At 41.5% G+C, this 20,006-nt stretch overlaps 1 protein-coding gene across 2 annotated transcripts; it reads left to right on the top strand.

Moving 5' to 3' along the window:
* The first annotated feature begins 2,509 nt into the window (after positions 1–2,509).
* LOC104529614 (arylsulfatase D) lies at positions 2,510–19,546 on the top strand. Of its 2 annotated transcripts, none has more exons than XM_029086477.1 (11): positions 2,510–2,604; positions 5,888–5,937; positions 6,485–6,634; positions 7,627–7,748; positions 9,138–9,260; positions 11,911–12,334; positions 13,075–13,211; positions 14,508–14,642; positions 15,271–15,433; positions 18,429–18,550; positions 19,158–19,525. In XM_029086477.1, exons 2-11 carry the CDS (start codon positions 5,912–5,914, stop codon positions 19,523–19,525), a joined length of 1,770 nt encoding a protein of 589 aa, XP_028942310.1. In that variant the 5' UTR covers positions 2,510–2,604; positions 5,888–5,911. The 2 variants fall into 2 exon arrangements, with proteins under 2 accessions (XP_028942310.1, XP_010172264.1); XM_010173962.1 differs by lacking the exon at positions 2,510–2,604 and adding an exon at positions 3,006–3,084 and having other exon boundaries at positions 19,158–19,546.
* Positions 19,547–20,006: the final 460 nt, after the last annotated feature.

Here is a 20,006-nt window from a genome sequence, read left to right as displayed (position 1 = left end):
AAGAAGCTGTAAACCTGCAACAAAAAAGTGCATGACTAAGGGCAGCAGAAGGGCCTCGGAGTCTGAATTGAGCATCCTCTTCTGCAGGCAAGCACAAGGAGAAGAACGTTTCTGTTCCACTGAAAATAATCTACAGCAGTTTTTTCCTAATATAGGCAGAGTGGTCATGGCCCTTTTCCTTTTAACTACCTTATAACAAGCTATAAGCTACTCTGAAGAGAGCTAACATCCATCTGTCTTGTAAAAGTAGTATTCCTGAAAAGGAAATCCAGTGCCATGGTTCCTGTTGTAAGTGCTCTTTATACACCTTATTCATGGCTTCTAATTAAAAAAAAAAAAACAAAACAAAACAAAAAAAAAACCACAAAAAACCCACAAAAAAATTATGGGAGAAAGATCTAGGAAAAAAGGTTTCAAAAAGGCTTGCATTTTTTAGCTAAGTTCCCATCCCACTGTGCTGTTCCCATCCCACTGTTAGATCATGCCTACATGCAGGTTCCTGGCCCCTACCATTTATACTGGCCAAAGCAGGTGGTTATTCTTAGACAGCACAGCAGTTTTGGTTTGTTTTTTTTGTTTTTGTTTTTTTTTTTTTTTAATGGAAACACACACTGATTTTTAGATTTCCTTGGGAGGTTAGATGGTGTGTAAATAAACTGAACCATCCCCCGAGACTTGTGAGCAGCAGCCTTCTAAGTTGAGCCTTAAGCAGGAATTGGAGCATCTGAATTACTGCTTTAGCCAAGACCAGGAGTACACTTTTGAAGTGACCCTCCTGCTCACCCACACTTACTGCACTTTGGCTAACATTGCAGAGCAGTCCTGGAGCGCACGAACCAGGCTCCTTCCCGGTGTCACAAACCTGGATTACATGTTCCAGGACAACAGGTAAGGCTCTGCAACTGCTCCTGGGCATTCAGACCTTGAAGACCTAATGTAAATCAGTGTTCAAAGAAATAACACCATTTTACATCATTGTGCAATGACTTTTAGAAAGGTAGAGTGTGAATCAAATGTTATCTGAAACATACCTAGCTTTCAAAAATAACTTAGTCGCTAGAGGGAGCCTCTTAATCATCATATTCTAGTATCAAACACCACTAACTTGGGCCTTCAACTCTTAGATGTTGAAGTACTTTAATAGGGTCAGTGAGTGCTACTTCCTCCAGTACTCAGTTTAAAGAAAATCATAGTAAAAGACAACAGTATGCAAGGCTTCTGCAAAATTCCACATCAATTCCACATTAATTCCACATTCTGAACAAATACATTCTTTCTAAAGATTTCCCCATATAGATAAACAGGTAGAGATAGTTAGTGCAGTGGCTGGGAACAGAATTAGACTAGACCTTTTAAAAATACCATCTTTATGTGGCACCAGTGAGAGGGCATTCACCTTTCCCTCCTTAAAAGATCAGACAACAAAATAAGCACATGTTGTCACTGTGAGAGGAAAGTCTGTAGACCACAAGCGTTACTATCCTTCCTTTATCATCATTACCTCATAGCTGTGTCCAGGTGATAATTCCCAGCAGACAGATTTCAAGGAGTGCTACTTGCAGCAGTGGTCTGGTCTAGCTGTCTCTGTGTTAGAAGAAGGCTACATACAAAACAAGGAAGACATGCTCCTGCAGACATGCATTAAATTTTCTGCTATACTCTACATTTAGTAAATAACATTGCAGTTTCAGTTTGTGGTTCTCCATTACAAATACTATAGAATTTGCAAGAAGTCTTGGAAAAACACAAGGAGAATAGGAGAGCTGTGGAGGAGATTCCAGCTCCAAAGGGGGTTTTCCCTTTCAGCAGGGCCCAGCTGGAATTGATTGCAACCTGGATGGAAAAAACAGCACTTCAGAAGGTGCTTTCTTCTTAGAAAATACGCAGCAGCAGAAGGCATCAGACAACAAGAAATCTTACATATGTTAATGAATCCTGAAAAACTAAAGGCACAGTGTAGGGGAATGGGAACTGGAAAAGCACAGACTGAGATGCTATAACATGGGTGGAGATAAGGAAGCAGGCACTGAGAGAGGGAAAACCAGGCAGGTCAATTCTGTGTGTGTTTGCTCCAGTATGGAAATACTGGGGTGGGAGAGAGCAGGGGAGGGATCACCTGTGGTGCTGTAATCTGCCTCAGATTAGCAAACCAACCTGAGCTCCACTAGCAAACCAACCTGAGCACTGCAACTGGTGATGAACCCCCAACTCATAACATCTCCCTTCTCTTTTAAGATATGAAAACACAGAAAATTCTGACAGTGAAGCAAGATTGCTGTTTGATAGTACCTCATGCTCTCCCAAAACACTTGGTCCAACAGGACTTAAACAAGAAAAATGAAGAAAGAAAGGATTAGCCAGCATGTAACCTTAATTAGTCCTTTTGAGTGATGACTAGGAAACAGGCAGCACTCAGAAGTGAAGCTGACTCATTTTCTGCAGAAGCAAATTCAGGTCTCTTGCCGGCATTTCCTCTCCACACCCTAAAACTATTTCTCCCTGTGTGTGCAGAGATGACCTTGTCATTGCTGCAGGCACTCAGGGTTGCCATAAAGTGGAAACTTTCACTCGATTTCATTTCTACAGACAAAGAATTGCTGCTTTGTAAGTACAGCAATTTTCTGTTTTCCTTGGTGGAAATGAAGAGAGGTTTATGGGAAACTGCTATTTATAGTGGTTTTCATTGGAGTGTCTCAGAATTCAAGGAGGTCCTTCCCTTCCCTTGAGAAACTGTTGCTTGTGCAGAAAGCATTTTAGCTACATTTCTGGTGTTCCCCAGCCCGACCCTCACACGTGTATGAATGTCGTCATTGTGCAAACAGCAGTGGGACGTGCAGCTTAAGGGACTCTGGGGTAAGTCAGACCATCCGGCTGCTTGTGAGCTCGGGTACAACGCGGCTTTCCTGTGGTGAAGTGCGCATGAGCAGCTAGGACAGATTTAAGGAGTGCCTGCAGAAACAGATGTTAGATGCTGTGCTGTAGCAGCAGTCATTGTGCTGAAAAACTTGGAATGGTCTTAAGTCAACGGAAAATAAGTTCACACTCCAGTCTATCAGCTGCCTGCTTTGAGCATAACTTGACCAGGTATCGTATTCCTCCCTTACTATGTTGGGAAATGCACAGGAAAATTTTAATGGGCATTTGGATTTTTTTTTTTTCTTCTGTAGATAAAAATATCTTGAGGAAGTTTTTAATCGGCATTTCCCTTTACAACAACATTATTCTCACACATGTCTGTGTACAAAGTGAGAATAGTCAGCTGCAGGCAACTTGTTATCATGAGTCTGTATTTTACTGTATCTGTATCAACTCTAAAAAACAGGAATTTTCAGAAGACATTTTCACAGACTGAACAGCACCAAATTGAATAGAATTACCTGCAAGACCTCTCACTGAGTGTTGCCAAACTGATGTCACAAATGGGTGTTGGTTTTGTGAAATGTGCATCTGAGTGTATCTACTATTTTCTCTTATGCAAACTGGCTTGAACTGGGATTTCAGTACCTTGTGAGTATTTTGATAGAAAACTAAAGACATACTACAAAAGTTCAATAGGTAAAGGATAACAGTAAAATATGAAAAATATGCAAGTTATACCCTCCTGGATTATTAAAATGGATAAAGAAAGGGATAAAATCTAAATTATTTTGGGAGGGTTAAATAAAGGGAGAGGGGGGAGTTTCACTTTAGGCCAAATTCAATTCAGATAGCAAAGTGGACAGTTTGCTTGCAGCATGGCAAAAGTCTCCAAAAAGGCACCCTCCAAACTGCTGGTGGCTGAACCAGGTGGGTGCTTGCTGCTGCCACAGCTGCTGGGGGCTGCACAAGGAGCTGCACTGCAGCGTGGGGACTTGGGGTCCTTGGCTTCTCCCAAAGGGGAGGAGGAACAGGGTAACCTGCTCTCACTATCCCTCTTGTTCCCACCTGAGCTGCTAAAGTTTCTCTGACCTGACTCCTTTTGCCTCTCACTAAGGAAATGGCTTGACAGGGATAATATCAGTCTGTGCAGTAACTGTTTTCTGTATATTACTTGCTATTTTACAGGCAGCTTCTGAGGAAACTCAGCCTTGAGCTCCAGGCTGTGCTTTGAAGCAATGTATCTCTACTGTGAAGTACAGGCAGTTAGTGACAACCAATTACACAATTAAATTTGAATATTTCCAACTGCCATTTATGTCAACTGTTTTGTAGGCACATCTTATGTAGATGTTAAAGATGGCTGAGGTGTCCTCCAGTATCTTTCCCATACCTACTTAGGATGCAGCAAAGGCACAAATCCAACTGCAAGAAACCAAGGCTGAGTGTCTGTAGATAGTGATGCTGCATCAGCATTGATGCTTGTAAATAAGTGTTTAGAGCTGTTTGGATGCCAGTTTCCTAAGCACAGAAATTTGAATTTTCCCACTGTGGCCTGTACTGTTGATGAATAATACATAAGAATGATGGTTATTAACTAAGCTGCTAAATACTATCATTTCTGGAAAATAAAATGTGAAACCAACATAATTTATAAAATTGAGACGCTTGGGACAGTTCAGCCAGACATGGGATAAATTTGAAAGGAGTGTATTTTAAAGCCTTTGAACCAAGGTCATTCGGCCCTCACTTCAAAGCCTTTAAACAGTTTGTCTTCTCCTGGCAGTGAAAGAGAAAGCTCCAGAGGAACCTTTGCAGAAAGCTGTGCAGAGAGGGGGGAGAGAGCATCACACTCTGAAATCTGACACATATGAAGAAGGAAAAGGCTCCCCTCAGAGTCAAACAACAGGAGGTCACAAATTAAGTGTCTTCCAAGGAAATGTCATAGTTGGAAGAGGATGAATAGAATTTCTACGACTAAGGATATCTCTTACGAGCCTGAAAGGAAACTTGGCACACTGAGAAGAAGCAGCAGGCTGCTACTGCCTCTGTGATTACAGAAAAATAAATGATATTGAGGACTGTGCCTTTGTGGCCAGGAAGGCCAATGGCATCCTGGGGTGCATTAGAAGGGGTGTTGTTAGTAGGTCAAGAGAGGTTCTCCTCCCCCTCTACTCTGCCCTGGTGAGGCCACATCTGGAGTATTGTGTCCAGTTCTGGGCCCCACAGTTCAAGAAGGACAGGGAACTGCTTGAGAGAGTCCAGCACAGAGCCACCAAGATGGTTAAGGGAGTGGAACATCTCCCTTCTGAGGAAAGGCTGAGGGAGCTGGGTCTCTTTAGCTTGGAGAAGAGGAGGCTGAGGGGAAACCTCATTAATGTTTATAAATATGTAAAGGGCGAATGTCAGGAGGATGGAGCCAGGCTCTTCTTAGTGATGTCCAATGGTAGGAGAAAGGGCAATGGTTGCAAAGTGGAGCACAGGAGGTTCCACTTAAACTTGAGAAGAAACTTCTTTACGGTGAGGGTAACAGAGCACTGGAACAGGCTGCCCAGGGAGGTTGTGGAGTCTCCTTCTCTGGAGACATTCAAGACCCGCCTGGACGCCTTCCTGTGTAATTTTGTTTAGGTTCCTGCTCTGGCAGAGGGATTGGACTAGATGATCTTTCGAGGTCCCTTCCAATCCCCAACATTCTGTGATTCTGTGACTGGATTTTAAAAATCTCTTCTCTTCCACTCTGAACAGTAGGTATTTTTCATACAGCTGGGTCATGTAAAAAAAGAAAACTATTTTGCTGTTTTAAGATTAACTTCTCTACACAAAAAGAAAAACTCTTCTAAGAAGAAAAGAAGTGCTAGCAATAACATTAATGCCTGTACTCTTCTTCATTTTGGATATGATCTGAGGTGCACTGAAGTAAATAAAACAGGGACAATGTTGATAGGCTTTGATTAAGTTTTTAATCTGTTTTTATTGCAATAACTGCTGGGAAGATGCAAACATGACAAAGGTCTCTTTCTTGGTTTTGCAGGATCTGAGCGCCCCAAATGCAGAAATGATTTGGCAACTAACATCTTATTGGTAAGAAAAAAAGTAATTAATTATTGTTATATCATACTTAGATCTAAAGTGAGCAAAGTTTCATAATGACATAATACTGTATTATAAAAGCGTAGGATTGTTTATCTATACAGTATACTCACAATGTGATTTTGGGGTTTTTTTTTATTTTTCTTGTTCTTAACTTTCTCACAACACAAAGGTCCCAGTCTGGGTGAGAAGGATGTTAGAGGAAGTTGATCACATTCTCAGTTTCCCAGACCAACTTCTAAAAAACTTTCCAAGCCACTAAAGCAAAATAACTTACACGTCATCTGTCACATGTAAATTCCCAAGTGAGGAAGTTTGGGAACAACCAGAAAAGGACATTTTAAACTTATTGTCCTGACATTTTCCTTTTCATGACATCTGTTTGGGTCAATGATCAAAATTTAACACACCCTCTACATGTGGGCAGAGAGTGGTCTGTTTTCCAGCCAGACTCACACAGGAGGGTCTTCAGCCGCTTGCAGTAGGAATGAAGAACGGCCAGGTCATTCAGGCTTCTCTCCTTCTTTCTGTGTTTCAGGACATCCCTGGTCACAACCCTGATTTTTGTTCTGCTTCTGCAGCCACCGCTGACCCAGCTTTCCATCATCACACAGCCAAACATTGTCCTGTTGATGGCTGATGACCTCGGCATAGGGGATGTAGGTTGCTATGGGAATGATACTATCAGGTAAGGAAACTGAGCCTAACAGCAAACAGAGTTGGTGTGTTATTTAATGTAAGACTGCAAGCCTCTGCCCATCATCAGCTATTCAAGCTCTCTTCAAGTTCATTTCCGGTAGAAACAGGAGGGTTTCCCATGGGTGCTGTTAGCAGTAAATGTAGAGCACTACCAGGAACATCCCACAGCTTCGAGAACATTCCCAGGGCCACCTCTGCTGTCCAGAGCTGCTTTCCTGTGGGAATATAACAGCCATTCTTGTGGACTCCTTAATTGCCTGACACTGAGAAATGCTAAGCTCTTGAAGACAGAAATGTTGTCCCATCTTTCAACATATCAAGCCTCATTACCTCAATTAACTCTATTTTGCCACTCTTTCACAGTCTTACATCAAAATATAGTATAAATCACTGCAATGAGCTTTGTTATTAGGAAATACTTCTCTTCAGACCCAAGGACATAGGATTTGCGTTCTCTTTGAAAATTGTGCCACAGTATTGCCTGCTGGCTTCCTACGCAGCTTGTCACTTCTTTGAATAAAACCAAACTTGGCATGAGCACTCCCCTCATCCAGCAAAGTTCTCATAATCTCACCCTGATCGGCACTGGCTTACAAGTTTATGATAGGTGGATGATGACCACAGGTAGCTGATGGGGCTCTGCATGGCTGGGCCTCCACTTCAGCATAGCATCATCCCCAGGGCATGAATTGTATTCTCAAGAGCAGTAGGGTACATTTCTGCAAGGCCCTTCATAGGATTTGGGAAACAAGAAGGAGTGATTGGCTTGAAATCCAGACAGTGATCAATAAGAAAGAAAGAAAGACAAAAAGTATTTTGCCAACACTTGAGAAAATTAAAATAAAATAAAATAAAATAATATTTCCTGGTCATCTTCAAATAGAAGGAACTTCCCAAAATAAAGATAAGTATATTATTCCTTATCCCCATTCCCCTGAAGACCTTCTGATTGATATCTGACAGCGTTGATTGCATTTTTAGGACCCCGAACATTGATCGCCTGGCAAAGGAAGGAGTGAAACTTACCCAACACATCGCTGCGGCTCCACTTTGCACTCCCAGCAGAGCAGCATTCCTCACTGGAAGATATCCCCTTCGATCAGGTTTTCCTTCCAAAACCAAGCAGCCTTTAAACATTGTTTTATTTCTGAAAAGAACAATGTCACACCATGGGCACAAAAGAAAGAGGGTGTGCAAACAGAAGGGGTGCCACAAATGTCATCACTCATTGAGGTACACAAAGGCACACCAGCTAAGTCTAGGACCTTTGAGGTGGCATCTAGATTTAGGGGATACAATGAAGTGACCTTGGGCAGAGAAGAACCAGTTCTGCAGAGCAACTTGCTCTCCCCCAGGTCACAGCTTTGCTTGCATTTTGGTGCTCTATTGCACAGATCATGGCCAGAATGGAGTTAGTACAAATTGTTACATTCAAAAAAGTCATTACACAGAACAAGAATTCATGGATGGCTCGTCATCTAATATCAGAAACAGCTCAGCCCTGCAGGGAGCAGAGTAAATCTATGCAGATATGGGTCCATTCCCCCCAGTTGAGGTGCAGAACAAGTCATTTACAGGAAAGCTTTGTTATCCGTGTGTCAAAATTCATCCATCCTATGAAATAACAGTTTGACAGCTATGCTATTTTTATCAGTTCTGTTTTTGAAGAAAAATACTATCCTGTCAAACTGCATCCCTGGGATGAAGAGGTATGAAAAACAAATAGCTCTACATGTCTCTAACAGCAACTCAGTCATGCTTGTTCTATTGCAAATGATCTTCATTCCTGAGGCATTTTGAAGCTGACACACCATCCTACTTTTATCATGACAGCTCCTACAGACATAGATAGCTTGAAAATGCACATGAGCTTGTACAGACTCTCTACCACTAAAACAACAGAGACAGAGACGTTCAGCACTTCCATGACAGATTGTACTTCACATAACATTGTATGATGGAGTTATGCCAACATATAATGCTAAATAACAAGGTGTAAACCTGAAGGTAAGGAGAAAATTGTGGTGCTAGATAGCTACTCTGTGAATTTCAGAAGTCAGACGCCAGCCGCGCCACTGTACAGGGAAATCTTGAGTTCTCAGGTAGCCTTATGCAAGCTGGAGTTTGAGGCTGACAGAGGGCTCAATTGTCCCTACCCTCCTCCCTGCCCTCACAGTCACACTTAAGTAAGTGCATTTCATATAGCCTGGATGCCACTGTGACATATAAAAGCTCCTATACAACTGTGCCATTCTGAATAAAATAAAATAAAATGTCTCAGTACAAGATACAATGAATAATAGTATTATAAAATGGAGAGATAACTCTGTTAATCTTGTCCAGAGTTCTAGATTCTTTTCCCCAAACAAACAGTATTAGGATAAACATTTAACACTATCATATCAATGAAACCAGGAAACAAGAAAACATGTTTGATAAAAGCACTCTACCAGTTATACTTACTAAGATTGTTTACTACTGTATTTTTTTAGGCATGGACGCTATAAACAATTACCGTGTTATTTTTTGGAATGGCGGCTCAGGAGGGCTTCCACCAAACGAAACCACTTTTGCCAAAATACTGCAGCAACAAGGCTACAGCACAGGACTCATAGGTATGGGGACACTCCTCAAGATGGCCTAGATTGTGTTTCACCTGCATGACTCACTCAAATCATTTGTTTTAGTTAGCAATTGCTCATATCTCAGTTGTAATATTTTTATTTCCTGATTTAAGAATATCTTGTATGAAGAAATCCTGACCAAAAAGAACCTCTCTTAAAAGAACAGGCATCTGATAAAGAGAATAATCTTTACTGTCAATCTGTTTTCAAGCACAGCTGCAGTTGTTAAAATATATAATGGAAAAGATGTTAATATTTCTTGAGTACTATTCTACCAGGTATATGACAATTATTCCAACGCTATTTCATAAAAAACTAAAATGAGTGCCATTTAAATATGCATGGCAATGCTTTACACAGCTCAGAGCAGATCAACAACAAAAGGAAACAGTTGCTACTTAAAACAATAGAGTCAGTTCATAACATCACGACATTTGGCCTTCCAAAACCAGAAACAAAGCAATTATTATTTATTTCATTACTGTGTTGCACTATAGTTCACCAAGATTTCAGTATAGCCCACAAAACATTGCCTCCTTCAGTATTAATATGAATTACATTTTACTTTATAGGTCCTTTTTTTTTAATACAGTTGTAACTTTTGGTCATGATCCAGTTTCAAATAATCATTTATCTTAGATACGTCACACAGTTCCATAGACTTTTTTATCCCAGATAAAAAACAACTATGCTCCTGATCTGAATTTTCTGCTAGTTGCCTTACCTCATCTAAGCATCTAAATGTCAATATCCAAAATCTATTTGTGAGACATAAAATTATTAGCTGCACAAATAAACTGAATTTACTAATAAAAATGTCTGCAGGAATGGATATGTATTCATTCAGTAGAATAAATCTAAACTATACAGGACAATACGAAGCAAAGCCCTCCAAGCATTTTAAGTTCTATATTACTAAATCTTATTTTCCTGTTAGTTTTGTAGTGATATTATTTTAGTTGTTTTGGTCAGCTCATAAAAAAGCCCGTGTCTCTTAGTCACGTGCTTCAGCTTGGTTTCAGCATGTGATCACTAACAAAACAATCAGATTTGTCTCCCTTTGCCAAAGGAATTGCCCTGCAGGGAGATTGTGCTGCATACCTCCTAGAAGCTCGCTAGCAATATGGGCTGGCATTTCCCCTGTGGGCACCTCAGCTAAAATCACACTATAGACACCAAAAGCATCACACAGTTTAACTGGATTGAGAGATTCCGATTAATTGCACCATAGAGGAAGATGGAAAGCACTGGTGATAAGTGACAAAAAAAAACCCATAAGAACAACTTTACATTCAAGTCATGAATCAAGAAATCTTACACAAAATCTACCCACATCACCACAGCTGAATGAGCACTAGTCTCATCCGAATGGTCTGTGACTGTTTTGCTCTGAGCACAACCAGTTTAATTGCAAAGTTAAATCCTACTAATAACCTGCAGCTTGATGCCATAGTGAGATGGGAAATGTTTTGCAGATTCTTTGTAGTCAGAAAGCTAATGTTGTATAACATATGCCCTCAAAGATTAATTTATCTTAATTATAGACTTAGTTTACCTTCTGGAGATTTAAGTCTTGAGGTATCCAAGGCCTGCATTACATAAAATGCAATTAAACTGCATCTCTGAAGAGAGGTAGATTTTGGTCACTTGATTCAGATATTCACAAGCCTCAGTGCTTGATCCAAATTATACAAATTCTTATGTCTCCGTGTAAGTGCCTAGACAATCTGTTTGAATAGACTGGATGGGAAGCAAACGCATGGTTTTGATGTGCCATTCATCATAACAATGGATATACGTTCATAATAAAGAATAAATTGTATTGCAAAAGGTCAGGAGATGTTCCTTTTGATACATGAAGACTGCCATATTTAAAAGAAGGCAGCTGTAACTTTTTAAAATTTGATGAAATACAAATAAATGGCAAACATATTTATAAAACAAAGCCTTTTATTCTCATCCAATATACAGAGATATTATTATCAGCAAAGTTTCTTACATATGTATAGCTTCACGAGAAATGCTTTATCTCCTGAGCTTATGCTCTTCTGGATCTGGTGGCTTGTCTGGCAAACCCACTGCTGAGCTTACAGTTACTTGACTACACTTCCCATAGCTTCGCTTACCAGTCTGGCACCCACACGTCACTGAGTGTTGCCATAGTCCTGGCATCAAGCCATTCAAAACCTTCCAGAAACAAATCTGCATAACACCTTGAAGGTAAAGAGACAACAGAAATATTTTATTTTGCCCTGTGCTTACTAAAGAACTTCTTCCTCCTATTTCAAACCTGACAGGTCTCCAGGAAGGCCACACATTTTTGCTCGGTTCTGAAAATCTGAATTTTAGTCAATTTCTAGTTCCCTTTATAGTCCAGTTTTTTACATTTGATCAAAGCTACAGGACATGAATGTGCGTACAGACCACAAATAACTGTTGAAAATTTGTAATTTATAGAGGTTTACTTTCATCAGTCGTAAGATATATCCCATTATATCAGTACATACTTGTTACAATATGTAGGGTAAAGAAGTTACCACAAGTAGGAAAAATCCCAACCATTTTTCAATAAATGTTTCATATGAGGAAAAGCCCATTTTTAAATATCGTCATTTTAAATTTTCATAATCTGCATTTTCAGGGAAGTGGCATCAAGGTGTTAACTGTGAATCCCGAAATGACCATTGTCACCACCCTTTAAAACACGGGTTTGACTACTTCTATGGAATGCCTTTTACGCTAATAAGTGACTGCCAACCAACAGAAACGCCAGAGATGGACAGAGTCTTTAGAAGGAAACTCTGGCTCTACACTCAGATGATTTGGCTCGTTACACTCACCGCTGCCCTAGGAAGACTGACTGGCTTGATTTCAGTCCGCTGGAAAACACTGACCTGCCTTGCTGGCTTTAGTCTCCTGTTCTTCATATCCTGGTTCTCAAGTTACGGGTTTGTACGATACTGGAACTGCATTATGATGAGAAACTATGAAGTTACTGAGCAGCCAATGGTGACAGACAGGACTACATCCCTTATCTTGAGAGAGTCCATTTCATTCATTGAAAGGTAAAGTGTGTTTCCTTTGATCACAATTTTTCTGGTTCTTGCATGTCTCGCAACTTTTAAAAAGCACTTTCCCATGTGAAGTTTTAAAAATTTTTATATTATATAGGGTTATAAGTACTATTATGCCTATTAATTATTAATAATATTCATATTGATATAAAGTTATTAAACAAAAAAATTAGCTGCTGCTTAAGGATTTCTGTTACTCCTAGCTTCACTAAAGCTGACAACACTTCCAAATTTCTGTGGGTTGGATTGACTATTTCTAGGCTGTATTGAGGAAATACGTGTTTCTATCAATGAGACCAATATTGCAACCTTAAGAGAGAACAGCTGATGGCAGAAATGCATGTGTGAGCCAGGGAAGGAGAAGTAGAGCTGTGATGTAGCCTTACTGTAAGGACAGATAAGTGGGCAACAGCTGGCAGGAGATGAACCTGCTGCCTTAATTTCAGTAGCACAGTGGTGATCTGCAATAGCAGAAAGTGGAGCTTCAATCTGGAAATTTTCTATCTATGATTCAGGGAAAAAAGAGGGTAATGTTATGTAAGCCAAACATTATTATATCAGACATATCCTAATCATTGGGTTTTAATACCTTCCAAAGTAAGATGTTTCTGAAGTGATTATTGAAATATGTATATATGCAAATCATAATACCATTTTCCATTACAACTGACTTCTCTATGTATTGAGAACCTTCCTCCCTAATAACAAAGTGTCAATTTCTGTTTTTTTAGAAATAAGCACATGCCATTCCTCCTCTTTCTTTCCTTTTTACACTCCCACACCCCTCTCCTCACCACAGAGAAGTTTCATGGGAAGAGCAGTCATGGTTTATATGGAGACAATGTAGAGGAGATGGACTGGATGGTGGGTAAGTCATCACAGCAAATAACAGTGGCTCCAACTACCTAATACCTAGGTCTGAATATATAATAAAAATGCAGTTGTTATTAAAAGAACAAGCAAGAGAATTAAAAACAAGAAGGAAACAAGTCTTAAGCTTTTCATTAACATCTGTCAATCTCGTATGAGCACTGATGGCTTATTGTGTTGGCTTTTTATTTTCTCTAGTCTTGGATCAAATGAGTCTCTTTGTTCACTCAGTTTTTTTGGTCTAGTATTCACCAGTGTTAACCATGTCACTTTGGCTCCTGTGAAGGAGCTCTTCTGCTCTTCTTACTAAATAAGTCATAATTATTTAGTTTGCTGTGATTATTAAAGATCAGGTAATTTCAGCCTCTTACAGTCATGCCTTATCTATCTCTAAGTAGGACACATAAGAAGGTGACAAAACTGATCAGCAAATTAATTCCAGGTGTAAACCAGCAGGCTATTTCTCCGTAACTGCTACATTCAGCAGAGTACTGAATATTTCCTTCCAACCCCTACCATTCCGTGATTCTGTGATTTTTCAGCCCCATTCATAAATCCAGAAATTTTCATAAATGTCAATTGTTATGCCCCCAGAAACAACTAGATTCATGTTATTTTTCAGCCTGTTTTTGGAGGGGAAAGAGAATTATTTTTCACTCAGTCATGGTAGAGGAAGGGCAGCCACATTTGCAAAAGGGATAAGAAGCAGGTACACATACAGAAAGAACTGATTTTCAAATCTTCCTGTCAAACACTTACACACCACAAATATAATTAAGAACACTGGAAACAGCTCAGGAATAACCTTTAATTTAAAAAGAATTATATTATTAATGCATCTTATATTCAACCAGTAATTTAATGCAAATACTAACTGTGGTCTAGACGATGTAAGATAAGAGTACATGAATTTTTTTCCTCAGTGACAGCCAACACTGATGCATAATCTAACACTTTAGGGCCTTGGATCATGCTTTCTTTCCATATTTTTACAGCACACAGCACATATGCCCTTTACAATATGGGCTTCTGGTCTGTGACTGTGGTTCTTGCACTCCTTTTTTATAATACTGATAATAAAGGGGTTACAGCACATGACAATTTTTCTGTGCTTTTACAGAGAGTGAAACCACAACTACAAATCTTGATCCTAAAACATTTTTCTTTTAAACAATGAGCAGCCCTACATAGATAAGAAATTACATCGATGAATGTTTACAAGTCAGAGCCTAAAATTTATGTAGTGTAGCTGATATTTTTGCTTTTTAATATACACATATTCCTGTGTTTACAGGCCAGGTTCTAGATGCTATTGACAAGGAAGGCTTGGAAAATAATACACTAGTTTACTTTGCCTCTGATCATGGTGGATGGCTGGAAAGACAAGAAGGCAAAAGGCAGCTGGGTGGCTGGAATGGAATATACAGAGGTAAGAGCTATCAGGGCTGGTGACAACCCAGCAACAACTAGCAAAATACTCAGAACACCCCTAAAGCTTAGATAAGACTGCATGCCCAAAGAGAAACAGTGTTTTATCATTGAAAAGCAAATTTGTCTCATTCTAATTAGGCATTTAAAAATTCTAGCCTGTGCAGGTGTTCTCTACAAGCATGAATTCTCAAACTGTCATTTCCTCCTGAGGCAACTGATCACAAGTTAATTTTTTATTAAGATTCTGTAACTTGTTGATAAATATTTGTTGCATCATATAGCCGAACCCTTGCCTTAACTAAACCAGACCTGTCACAGGATTGTAAAAGAGAGAGGAGAACTAGGCCGGGAAATCACTTCATGACTGAAAATTTTATCCTCACTGAGTTCTGATGGGGCAATGTGTTTGTAAACCAATAGAAGGGAGTAAGTGTGCAAGGTCACCTGAGGGGTCTGATATAGTGAACACACTTCCACTGATGTTGAGAAGGAGCTTAGCAGTAAAAACAAAAGGGTAAGGAGGATCATAAGTTAATATTAGTTTATAATAATACAATAACATTTGTCTAAAATTTATCTTTATTTTAAACTTTTTTTATTAAAATTTATTCATGTTTTTATGAAAGGTGGAAAAGCTATGGGAGGCTGGGAAGGAGGAATCCGTGTCCCAGGGATATTTAGATGGCCAGGAGTGTTACCTGCAGGCACAGTTATCAATGAACCTACAAGCCTGATGGACATTTATCCTACAGTAGTTCATCTGGCTGGAGGGGTACTACCCCAGGACAGGTACAGACACAAGTCTCTTTATTCCTCCTTTCCCAAAACAATGGAAAATCTAGTCTGGAAACACATTGTAAGAGCTTGACATTTTATTTTTCACTCCATCTCCTTTTCTAGACACATAAATGTTACCACATCTCAGTCACCTCTTCTCTACATTTGAAATTCAACATCCACCTGCAATCTTCTACAAGCATCTTCCTCATTCCTCACCTATCCTCATTCCTCACTTATCCTCATGATATAGCAGCCATCACAGAATTGTGGTGGGATTCTTTGTATGACTGGAGTGCTGCAATGGATGGCTACAAACTTTTCAGAAGGGATAAGCAAGGAAGAAGAGGAGGAGGGGTAGCCCTTTACATTAAGGAGTGTTTTGCTTGCCTGGAGGTTAATGATGGTGATGACAGGGTTGAGTGTTTGTGAGTAAGAATCAAGGGAAGGCCAGCAAGGCAGATATCATGGTGGGGGTCTGCTATAGACCACTCAACCAAGATGAGGAGGTAGATGAAATATTCTACAAGCAGCTAGGGGATGTTTCAGGATCATGGGCCCTTGTTCTCATGGGGGACTTCAACTTGCCAGATGTCTGCTGGAAATACAACACAGCAGAAAGGAGAAAATCTCTGAGGTTCCTGGAGTGTGTGGAAGACAACTTCCTGACACAGCTGGTGAGGGAACCGACCAGGAAAGGTGTTCCACTGGACCTGTTTTTCACTAGCAGAGAAGGACTGGTGGGTGAAGTGGTGGTTGGAAGCCTTCTTGGGCACAGTGATCACAAAATGATAGTTTTCTGTTCTTGGAGAATTCAGGAGAGGGGTCAGCAGGACTGCCACCTTCAGGACTTTTGGAGAGCAGACTTTGAGCTGTTCAGGAGTCTGGTTGGCAGAGTCCCTTGGGAGGCAGTACTGAAGGGCAAAAGAGTCCAGGAAGGTTGGACACTCTTTAAGAAGGAAATTTTAAAGGTGCAGGAGCATGCTGTCCCCATGTGCCAAAAGACAAGCCAGTGGGGAAGAAGACCAGCCTGGTTGAACAGGGGATTTGGGTTGAAGCTCAGGAAAAAATTGAGGGTTTATGATCCGTGGAAGAAGGGACAGGTAGCTCACGCAGAAAGAAAGTTAGAGAGGTCAAAGCCCAGCTAGAACTCAGTCTAGCTGCATCAGTAAGTAAAAGACAATTTAAAAAATGCTTTTTAAATACATTAGTAACAGAAGGAAAGCTAAGGAGAATCTTTATCCCTTACTGGATACACAGGGAAACATTGTGACAAAGGGTGAGGAAAAGGCTGAGGTATTTAATGCCTTCTTTGCTTCCCTCTTTAGTGGTGAGACAGGCTGCTCTCTGAATACATGGACCCCTGAGCTGGAGGACAGGATTGAGGAGCAGAATGACGCCTCCATTATCCAAGAGGAAATGGTTAGTCACCTGTGGCACCACTTAGACATCTATAAGACTATGGGGCCAGATGGGATCCACCCCAGGGTACTGAGGGAGCTGGCAGAAGTGCTTACCAAGCCACTCTCCACCATTTATCAGCAGTCCTGGTAAACTGGGGAGATTCTGGCTGACTGGAAGCTGGCTAATGTGACACAAGAAGGGCTGGAAGGATGGATGATCTGAGCAACTACACGTCTGACAGTCTGACCTCAGTGGCAGAGAAGGTGATGGAGCAGATCATCCTGAATGCCATCACGAATCACGTGCAGGACAACCAAGGGATCAGGCCCAGTCAACACGGGTTTATGCAAGGCAGATCTTGCCTGACCAACCTGATCTTCTATGACAAGGTGAAGCTGATATGGTGTACTTAGATTTCAGTAAATCCTTTGACACTTTTTGCCACAGCTTTCTGCTGAAGAAACTGGCCACTCATGGTTTGGATGGATGTACTCTTTGCTGGGTAAAGAACTGGCTGGATGGCTGGGCCCAGAGAGTTGTGGTGAACAGAGTTAAATCCAGTCACTAGTGGTGTTCCCCAAGAATCAGTGTGTGCTTAATATCTTTACCAATGATCTGGATGAGGGGATTGAGTGTGCCCTCACTAGGTTTGCAGATGACACCAAGTTGGGCAGCAGTGTTGATCTGTCCGAGGGAAGGAAGGTTCTATAGAGGGATCTGGACAGGTTTGACCAATGGGCAAAGGCCTACTGTGTATGAGGTTCAACAAGGCCAAGTGCCAGGTCCTGCACCTGGGTCACAACAACCCCATGCAACGCCACAGGCTTGGGGAAAAGTGGCTGGAGAGCTGCCCGGCAGAAAAGGACCTGGGGGTGCTGGTCGACAGCCGGCTGAACACGAGCCAGTAGTGTGCCCAGGTGGCCAAGAAGGCCAATGGTATCCTGGCCTGTATCTGAAATAGTGTGGCCAGCAGGAGTAGGGAAATGATCCTCCCCCTGTACTCGGCATTTGTGAGGCTGCGTCTCTAGTACTGTGTTCAGTTTTGAGCCACAAGAAAGACATTGATGTGCTGGAACGGGTCCAGAAAAGGGCAACGAAGACAGTGAAGGGCCTGGAGAACAGGTCTTACACGGAGTGCCTAAGGGAACTGGGGTTGTTTAGTCTAGAGAAAAGGAGGCTGAGGGGAGACCTTATCGCTCTCTTAAACTACCTGAAAGGAGGTTGTAGAGAGGTGGGTGTTGGTCTCTTCTCCCAAGTAAAAAGCAATAGAGAGGAAGCGGCCTCAGGCTGTGCCAGGGGAGGTTTAAACTGGATATTAGGAAAAACTTATTCACTGAAAGGGTTGTCAAGCACTGGAACAGGCTGCCCAGGGAAGCAGTGGAGTCACCTTCCCTGGTGGTATTTAAAAGACAGGTAGACAAGGTGCTTAGGGACATGGTATAGAGGTGGAATTGGTAGTGTTAGGTTCATGGTTGGACTTGATGATCTTAAAGGTCTTTTCCAACCACTATGATTCTATGATTCAGTGTTGCCAGTTCCAGCACCAAGGAACACAGTCCCATTCAGCTCACCCCAGTCTGATGGTCTCCATTTTTTCTGCTAGGGTAATTGACGGCCGGGATCTGATGCCTTTACTGCGAGGGACAGTTGAGCACTCAGAGCATGAGTTCCTGTTTCATTACTGTGGCATTCACTTACACGCTGTGCGGTGGCACCAGAAGGACAGTGAGTACAGAACTTCCTTCCCAAGAATTAGGTTCTATCTATGGAAGGGCACATTTGTTTAACACATTTTTCCTAGGATTGCAGCTTTTCGGGTAATTCCAGGTGGTAAAGAACTGACTGGCATTTCCTGTGTGGCACAAAGAGTTTGTTAGTGGCTTCAAGGCATGTGGCGTGCCAGGCAGGCTACTGGAGCTCAGGATGGATCTCACCCACCTCTCTGTCTAAATGCAAGGCCTGGGGAGTCCATGTCCCCCTTGTCTCAGGGAGAAGTCTTGCCTCAGCCCTTTGTCTGTCCTTCTTCTACCTTAACAAGGAAGTAAGCTATGGAAACCCCAAATCTCTGTTTTTCATGTTTTTCTTAAAAAACTAACTGAGCAATAACATATACTTGCTGAAAATTTTAAAGAAATTTCAAAATGTCAGAAATCATTTTACAATATTGGTTTAATTCTGTGGCACTTAATTTTAAATGAAATTACAATACTATATCAACTAATAAGTGTAGAGCTGAAGCACAACCAGAAATAAACTTTATAAAAATATTCCCCCTTCTAGTGCCTTACAATAACCACCAGTGTCATCACAAGCCTTCTTTCTTTCCTGCCAGGTGGAGCCGTCTGGAAGGCTCATTATGTGACCCCAGACTTCCATCCACCTGGGGCTGGAGCTTGTTATGATAGAGGATTTTGCCCGTGTTTTGGGGAAGGTGTGACCCATCACGACCCTCCGTTGCTGTTCGATCTCTCGCGAGACCCTTCTGAAGCCGAACCGCTGGCGGCTGACACCGAGCCCCGCTTTGACACTGTAGTAAGGACGATTGCAAGAGCTGTAGAGCACCGCAGGACACTGACTCCAGTCCCAGAACAGCTCTCCTTGTACAATGTGGTGTGGAAGCCGTGGCTGCAGCCGTGCTGTGGGACGTTCCCGTTCTGTTGGTGTGATAAGGAAGGTGATATTAAACTTGCCGACCTATAAAGGAAAGAACCAAAGTTGCTTCCTCAAAAGTGTTTTTAGATCAAGAGTGTTTTCTTTGGGGGTGTTGATTGGTGGGATGTTTGTTTGTTTGTTTGTTTGTGTGGAGGTTTGACCCACAGTGGGACCATGCGGTCCTGCATTCACTCCCCCAACCCAGTGAGATGGGATGGGAGTCACAACAGGATTAGGATGAGGACAGGGAGGGCTCACTCACCAGTTATGGTCATGGGCAAAATAGACTCAACTTGGGGAAGAAAAATCAATTTAATTTGTTGCTGTTCATCTGAGTAGCACAGTGAGACATAACAACCCCATCTTACAACCCCTTCCCCCACCCCTCCCTTCTTCCCAGGCTCAAATCACTTTGCTCCCGATTTCTCTACCTTCTCCCCCCACAGCAGCACAGGTGACAGGCAGTGGGGGTTCAGTCAGCTCACCACTGCCTCTCTGCCCGGCATGAAAGTCCAGAAACAAGATGTTC

This window comes from Antrostomus carolinensis, unplaced genomic scaffold, assembly GCF_000700745.2.
Source record: "Antrostomus carolinensis isolate BGI_N321 unplaced genomic scaffold, ASM70074v2 scaffold11538, whole genome shotgun sequence".
Taxonomy (NCBI): domain Eukaryota; kingdom Metazoa; phylum Chordata; class Aves; order Caprimulgiformes; family Caprimulgidae; genus Antrostomus; species Antrostomus carolinensis.
This window is presented reverse-complemented; position numbering and strand designations above follow the sequence as displayed.

Bases quoted from the DNA above. Each gene is read 5' to 3' on its own strand.
- LOC104529614 (XM_010173962.1), top strand. From the start codon at position 5,912: ATGATTTGGCAACTAACATCTTATTG. The intron at 5,938-6,484 runs GTAAGAAAAAAA...TCTGTGTTTCAG, and splicing joins TGGCAACTAACATCTTATTG to GACATCCCTGGTCACAACCC. The intron at 13,212-14,507 runs GTAAGTCATCAC...CTGTGTTTACAG, and splicing joins GGAGATGGACTGGATGGTGG to GCCAGGTTCTAGATGCTATT.